The sequence below is a fragment of the Miscanthus floridulus genome, chromosome 18, assembly GCF_019320115.1.
Source record: "Miscanthus floridulus cultivar M001 chromosome 18, ASM1932011v1, whole genome shotgun sequence".
In the NCBI taxonomy this organism is placed as follows: Eukaryota; Viridiplantae; Streptophyta; class Magnoliopsida; order Poales; family Poaceae; genus Miscanthus; species Miscanthus floridulus.
Window position 1 is genome coordinate 9,935,065 of NC_089597.1, and position 8,219 is coordinate 9,943,283.

Genomic DNA, 8,219 nt, shown 5'->3' on the forward strand with positions numbered 1-8,219 from the left:
CGCGTTTAGTGGCTGCCAGCGGCGGATCCAGGAAAATTTTTAGGGGGGGGTGAACAAAAGTGCGACAGCAACATACCTCCGACTGCTGTTCGATCTTAAGTCTCAGCCCCATCTACACGATAGAACTTTGCCTAAAAATTCATGTGGGCTCCAGGGGCGCTCCCAGGCTCCGGTATCGGTAGGGGGGGCTCGAGCCCCCCCCCTGTTGAATCCGCCACTGACAACAGCGATACTGCATTGCCTAAATCTGTTCAGAAATGGAACCAAGAAACATCTAATGACCAAGGTGGCTGATGATACAATTCAATAATGAGACTGGGTTTTGGACTGCCAACAGTAACTGTACACAAACTTCAGTCCAGTAAAAACTGGTGCTAGTATCACTGACCAAATATTTCACTACCGGAGACTGTGTAGTTACCGAGTGCCCCGACAATTACCGAGTGTCAAAAGTCGGGGCACTCGGAAAACAGTACTTACCGAGTGCCAACACTCGGAAAACATAAACACCCGGTAGTCGACCGCTTTACCGAGTCAGCACACTCGGTAACTTCAGACACTCGGTAAAACTACAAGTTTACCGAAGGGGCGCACTCGGTAAAAACAGCCACTCGGTATTGAGGTGCCACGTCACCTAGGATAGCAACTGTGCGCCAAACGGCGTCACGGCATGACATGTTTACCGAGTGTTATGAGCATACACTCGGCAAACATCACGGTAACAACAGCTCCGCCCATCAGGCGCTCATAGCAAATAAAAAAGACCGAAAATGTTTACCGAGTGTCACACTCGGTAGAAGTATTTGCACTCGGTAATAATAAAGTTTTACCGAGTGTAAGTCACAACACTCGGTAAACACTATCTTTTACCGAGTGTATTGGCGCAACACTCGGTAAAATTCAATCAAATTTCTTGTTTTTCCCTTCATTCTTTTTTCTCTATCCACATATGATATTTAGTACTCCATTCCAAAATATGGTGTTTATTTCGATTTATTTACTATATTTCACAAAATTTTCATTCTTTATGAAAATTAGGTACATATCGTGTAAATTTAATTGTAATAATTAAAATCGAACTCGATAAATCACGAGATTGGAAGAATTAACATTGAATCATACATCTATGTTATAGAAAAATTTTCATAACGTTTCGGAAGTATTTTTACATTCGTCGCTGCCGAACCGGTACATCTCCCAAAGAGACGCTAAACATTCACAATGACGAGTAGGATTTCTATTAAGAGTGAAATTCAACATTATGATTTGAACTTGGAATTTTTTAGATAGTAAATAGATGACATGAAATAGTTCATGTGAAAGTTTGGTGAATTTTAGGATTAAATTGGCATTTTTTCTTTTTTGTTTTGCATGAAATAATGGATACTTTTACCGAGTGTGACCTCAAACACTCGGTAAAGGTTAGCCACGGCCCACCTGTCTGCCACAGTGGGCTGCCATGCTTCTGTTTACCGAGTGCCGTAGATCTGGGCACTCGGTAAACATGTACCAGGCCCACATGTCATTGAACAGTACCTCCGCGGTGCTTCTGTTTACCGAGTGCTGTAGATCTGGGCACTCGGTAAACAGAAGCATTCAACACTTAGCCGTTTTTTTCAACTGTATAGGCCAGTGGGTTAACAACTGACATAATATGGTAAGCCGGCATAAGATCACTGATCAACATTCAGATAACCAGAGCATTCCATTACCACCATGACTATTCATAATACAGGAAAAAAGGCACTGCAGCACTTAACTACACCACACCCGCCAACCACTACTGGACTACTGAATTCCAAAGCACAGCAACGAGAGCACCTTTTCATAAAACTCAGATTGAACTGCTCACCTTGATTTAGGAGTCTGCTGAAGATTGGGAGCACCTGCATGAAGGGTCCCATCAAAGGAGACGAGAAACCGACCACACCAAGGAGACGAGAAATCCAGGCACAGATCAGACAGCCGCCCAAAAACATCAAAGAACCAATCTGTTCGTTCTTCCAATAGAACCCGCCTCGCAGCTGTGATCCACCTCGCTATAAACATCAATGACAAATGATCCACTGTGGACGTCTCGTCCTCTGATCATCCTCTCTGGTATATAAGTAGCCACACAGCAGAGAGGAGGCGGAGGGAGAGGAGGCGCATCACGTCTCCAGCAGCTCGCCGGCCGCGGCGCTGCTCCTCTGCTTCCTCGGTGACGGTGAGTTTGCATGCATGCTGCTGCACTGCTTGTGCATTGCATTTGCCGATGCAGATCGATCTCTCTCCCTCCAGTAGTCTTCATCATCCATGCATCGATCGACTACTACCGATTCTTTCTTGGCGTCGTTCCGTCCGTCTCTTTACTTACGTTTTACATTTTCGTTTTTCTGCTCTGCCCTGCACCGATCGCAGGCGGGCACTGTTGGATACTCCTACGTGCTATAGATAGGCAGCATGTTTTCGTTCACTCGATTATGCATGCGCACAGACACTAACTTGTGGTGATCGTGCGCCAGGTTTAGGAGTAGTTAGACATGCAGCCATGGCCGGACGTCGTGCGTGCGTGGGGATGGACGCGCACCTCTCTCGCGTCGTGCGCGCCATGGGCGGCATGATCAGTTTGTATTCCTTTATATATCAAATATATGCATCAGAAAACGTTGCGCTTTGCAACACAAATTCCCTGTGTCCAGTTCATTTTCTTCTTGTTCATCCACCTCGCCACACAGCAGCTCGCCGCCGGCGTAAACCGCCGTCTGGTGACCAACAAGTGGCATCAGAGCCTGAAGATTGTGAGGACCCGCAGCGCCGACATGGGTTCGCCGCCGCGCCGTGGCCACACCCCGGAGAAGAAGGAGAAGCCGGAGGGCTCCGGCAGCAAGACGCCGCGCCGCTCTCCGTCACGCTCTCCGTCACGCTCACCACCGCGTCGCTCACCGCGCCGCTCCCCACGTCGCTCCCGGGCACCACGCCGGTCACGCGGCCGACAGCCTCGCGAGATCGTCGTCGAGCGCATCGTCCGTGAAGGTGGCGGTTCCGGGACCTGGCCGCAGCTGACGCGCAGCAACTACCACCAATGGTTGCTGCGCATGAAGCTGAAGCTGCAGGCCCGTCACCTCTGGGAAGCCGTCGAGTACCCCGACATCGTGGAGTACGACGAAGACCGGAGTGCCCTCGACGCCATCTGCAGCGCGGTGCCGGAGGACATGGTGCCCGTGCTCGCCACCAAGGACACCGCCCACGACGCCTGGGAGGCCATCAAGACACTCCGCATCGGCGACGACCGTGTGCGGAGGTCCACCGCCCAAACCCTTCGGGCGGAGTACGAGGGCATCACACTCCGCGCCGGCGAGGCCATCGAAGAGTTCGCCCTCCGCCTCACCAACATCACGCAGAGGATGGCGGCCCTCGGCGATCCGGAGCCAGAGCCTCGTGTGGTGGCCAAGTACCTGCGCGTCGCACGCTCGCGGTACAAGCAACTGGTAATATCAATCGAGACTCTTCTTGATTTTTCCCAGTTGTCGATTGAAGAGATCACCGGCCGGCTCAAGGCGGCCGACGACATCGAACCGACGCCGCCGCGGAACGCAAGTGATCAGCTGCTCCTAACGGAGGAGCAGTGGATCGAGAAGTACAAGAACAAGAAGGAGTCCTCCCACGGCGGCTCCAGCTCAGGCGGTCGTGGCAGAGGCCAGGGTAGAGGACGGGGGCGCAGCTCCGGCGAGTCACGTCCGCCGCCGGACTCTCCCTGCCCACGCTGCGGCAAGAAAGGCCACTGGGCTAGCGACTGCCGCAACAAGAAGAAGGAGGAGCCGGCCCACCGGGCCCATGTGGCCCAAGAAGAAGAGCAGGGCACGCTCATGATGGCCATTGGCTCAGCCCAGGAGGAGCAGAAGCAGTCACCTCCGCCTCCGGTCTTCTCCGACCAGACGCCGCCGCCGTCACCTTCATCGTCATCGACCGTCGAGATCCACTTCACCGAGCGCAAGGTCTTCGCCGCGCTCGACGGGGAGCCCGATCCGGACCCGAAGCGATGGATCATGGACACCGGCGCCTCCAACCACATGTCCGGGTCCAGAGTCGCCTTCGCCTACCTCGACACCACCGTCCACGGTTAGAAGTTTAGAAATACGAGGAATTGTCTTTCTATAAAAAAACCAGAGCCAGTTTCGTCTATTTTAATGTAATGAGTATTATTAATTTTAATATTAACATTAATATATAAATGAAATTTATTTTTGATAACTAATGACATCAATTTATTGTGGCCAATTATATTAATTTTTATAAATAACACAAATATTAATGAAAAATAGTTTCTTGATACTTGGCATTCAATTTAAAAGTAAACAATAATGTAGTTGCTATATTTCAGATGCTTGAATATATGTTCATCTTGTTTTGAAATAAGTATTTGGGACCATAATAAATTGAAAAGAAAAAGTTATCAACTACAAAGTTTAATAACTTTTTGAGATCTACAAATTTTGTTTTGGTCATTTCTCCATCCGAGGTCATTTGAAAGATTCGAATTTCAAATGTGAGGAAATTCACATGACTTTTACTTGGATAGATGATTTCAAATGAAAAGGTCGTCAACTATAAAGTTGCATAATTTTTTGAGAACTACAACTTTTGTTTTGGTTGTTTCTCCATCTGAGGTCGTCTGAAAAATTCGAATTTCAAATGTGAGCAAATTCACGTGATTTTTTCTTGGATAGATGCTTTCAAATGAAAAAGTTGTCAACTACAAAATTGTATAACTTTTTGAGGTCTACAACTTTTGTTTTAGTCATTTCTCCGTCCGAGGTCGTTTGAAAATTTTGAACTTCAAATGTAATTTTTGTTCGATAGATAATTTCAAATGAAAAAGTTGTCAACTACAAAGTTGTATAACTTTTTGAGATCTAGAACTTTTGTTTTGTGCACTTCTCCATCCATGATCCTTAATTACTACTACATATTCACTTATGACTATAGAGCATATGGAGTCCTTCGATATTAATTTCTATGAAATCTTGTGAATCAAATACCTCAACATCAAAATGGCTTCAAATAAAAAAATTGTGAACTATAAAGTTGCATAACTTTTTCAAATCTATAATTTTTATGTTTGTTGTTTCTCCATCCGAGATCCTTTCCTACCACTACACGCTCACTTGTGATCATAGAGCATAAGGACTCATTTGGTATTAACTCTATAAAATCTTGTGATGCATATTTGGACATCCAAAATATCTCAAATAAAAAAGTATGAACTGATCTCGTCAAGTATTACAACTTTGGTATAAAGTTCGTCTTCATCGAACATTATATGAGAAAGTCATGAAGTTTTATTTGCAGCCTATCACTGCCGGGTATAATATTTAGCACTATAAACTATTTAAAAGTATTGACTAATAAAATTAACTAATATGAAATAATAAATTATTATTTTTGTATAACTAATAACATTAATTGAATATGACTAATTACTTTAGTTTTAGTTAAAGATTAAATTTATTTATTTGAAATATTGTTCTTATTTTTTCTAAAAAACATTCGAAAGACTAAGGTAAATCTGACTTGACTCGGAAAAAAAGACTAGTATCAATATTTTTTTTATCTACCCCAACATTTTCATTGTACACGTTCAACATTTATGTGACAGCTATATTCCTTAAAAAAGAGTTGCATCAATATTTTTTTCATCTACCCAATAATTTGGAGGTATATTCAACATATATTTATTCGATTGCTACCGACACATTGTCATTTCTTAAAAGAAATTTTACTAACACTGATCGATGATGTTCAATAAAAAAGGTCACCTCTTCCACATAAGCGAAACTGTGCTATGTTTTTTTTTCTGGAAAGATAACTCGTCGTATCTCTAAACTCCTCATATTTAACTAGAATATTTTTGACCGGTGGAATTGTTTCCCACACAAAAAAATCATCTATACAGTCCTCAGTATTTCATTCAATCTAATTTGGCCACCGAATAATTCCCACCATTTTATTAACCAGTGTAATCGCTTCCCACCATTTTTTTAGTTGATTGGTTTCCCTTTCCCACCAAAGTTTCCACCGCAAGATCCTTATTCCTCGCAAAGCAACTTCCCCAGTCAGCGGCCGTCAAGAACTCAAGATCCATATTTCCTTGCAAAAAGCAAGGCCGTCGGAGCTCGGCGAGTTGGCGAGCCGAAATCCCTGCCGCGGCGATTGATTCCGTTTGAAATTTTCCAGTCTGTCAGGCCGTCACGGTGGATGCCCGCTTTGTAAGGTACGTACAATTTGATCTTCCTCTCTGATCCCATTTGTATTGAATGACATTCTTCTACCTCTAGAACCCTAGGAGGCTAGGACCAGTCCCGTTTCTCAGATCGTAGAATTAGTTTGCTATAAATAAATCCTACCAAATCTCTACGTGCCTGGCAGCGCTGCCACACCAAGGTCATCTGAACCTTAAATTAGCCAAAATCGGCTGGCAGGGGAGGAGCGCACATCACGTTTCTGGAAGAGTTCGTGTCAGCGGCTCTAGGGAATTATCTGCAATGGTATAAATATCTCATAATAATATTTATTTATTTAAGAATGATCAATTCCTAGTGTAATATTCAATTCCAACCTCGTTTAAGTTCTTACTGTCACAGATTGATCCGAAACATGATTCACATACTGATTAGTGTGCAATATGACTAATCTGGAATAACAGTCGCAAACTGTATAGAAATAAGTACTTTACATATCCTGTGGTCCATCTTATTTTATCTATATGTATTTACTGAAATATTAATTCCACTTTTCTTTCAGTATGCTCCAAACCCTTCCAAGTTTTCTACTCATAAATAAATTAATTTTGATTTACAACTTTGATAGGCATATATTATTCTGATAACTATAATCCAAAATTCATTTGTCATTTGTACCTTAGAGTCTTCAAAATTATCTTCTCCTTACAGCAAAGCAATCATAGGGGAAAATGATTTAAGTGGGATGAGGAGAGTCTGTCACAATCAGGAAGCACAAGGTAAAATTAGGTTTGAATTCTTTTTTCCAGTTTTTATATATTTCATGCTCTAGACTATCCTATCCGAACCATAGCACTTTACTTGTTCTCAAGTTCCAAGTTCAGAGTTTCAAAAAAAAAGTTTCAAGTTCAAATCACATTATAAATATGCACTTTAGTCTAATTCTTATGCTTCTTATACTTTATTCTTATTCGTGAATTATCCAACGCTTTATTCTTATGCCTTATCGAACATGTATATACCTTATCGATTTTCTAAAACTTACAAGATAATTGACATACGAACATTTTGCAGGAGCATTGCCCAGTGAGTTGAATCCGAAGTTTTTCATGTACATGCTAAATTTGCAAAGTATTCTTATTCATTTGTAATTCTTCTCCCAAACATTGTTGTGTAGGGCTGAAGATTTTTTGTTCTTCTCATGAGATTTGGAACAACAGATGGTTTTAACCCATATGGAAAGTGTAATTCTACCCATAGTTGTTGGCCAGTTGTATTAGGACCCTACAACCTCCCACCATGGTTATGCATGAAAGCTTTTTCTCTTATGCTCACTCTAATAAGTCTTGGTTACATTGGAAGAAATTTGCTCATGTTGTGACTCTAGTTCACTTTTGGTCAATAGTTGCATCTATATTAACACAGTATTCTTAATCAGTCAGGTATGTTGTCTTACTTTTAGAAGCTTTATTATTGTTTTTCCAATTAATGTATAGAAACATTCTTAAACTATTTTCTTTTTCTTGAATTGCAGGTTACTAATGTCATGTGGCATTCCTAGTCACCTTGTTCAAGCCTAAAGTATGATGGATGCGTGGATGTGAAGTTGGAGAGCATACATTTTTCTTTTATTGTCAAACCCTTTTAATAATTTACATTCTATATGTAAATGTCCTAGACGATGGTTCATGATATTCTGAATATTATCACAAAACATGTTCGAGGCTGTTTTCGAATTTCCTATTTCATTTGTGATGGCACATGTTTCGTATTGCCTCAAATATCAAGTCCGGACTGAAATGCCTTTTGTCGTGGCCTTTCTATGCATTTTATAACTTTGAGACCATTTTTTTGGGTGATTACTTATTAGATTTAACATTTTGTGGCTGCCATACATGACTATTTTTGCATAGCCTTTTTGTTAGACTCAAAACCACAAAAAAAACGTTTGCACTCCGGTTTTGAGCATAGAAAACAATATTACATGACAATGTTTTG

The 8,219-nt window shown here is 42.4% G+C and overlaps 1 protein-coding gene across 1 annotated transcript; it reads left to right on the forward strand.

The window, feature by feature from the left end:
* The first annotated feature begins 2,801 nt into the window (after window positions 1–2,801).
* LOC136523262 (uncharacterized) lies at window positions 2,802–4,106 on the forward strand. Its single transcript, XM_066517001.1, has one exon. The coding sequence runs from the start codon at window positions 2,802–2,804 to the stop codon at window positions 4,104–4,106; it is 1,305 nt and encodes a 434-aa protein (XP_066373098.1).
* The last annotated feature ends 4,113 nt before the right edge of the window (window positions 4,107–8,219 follow it).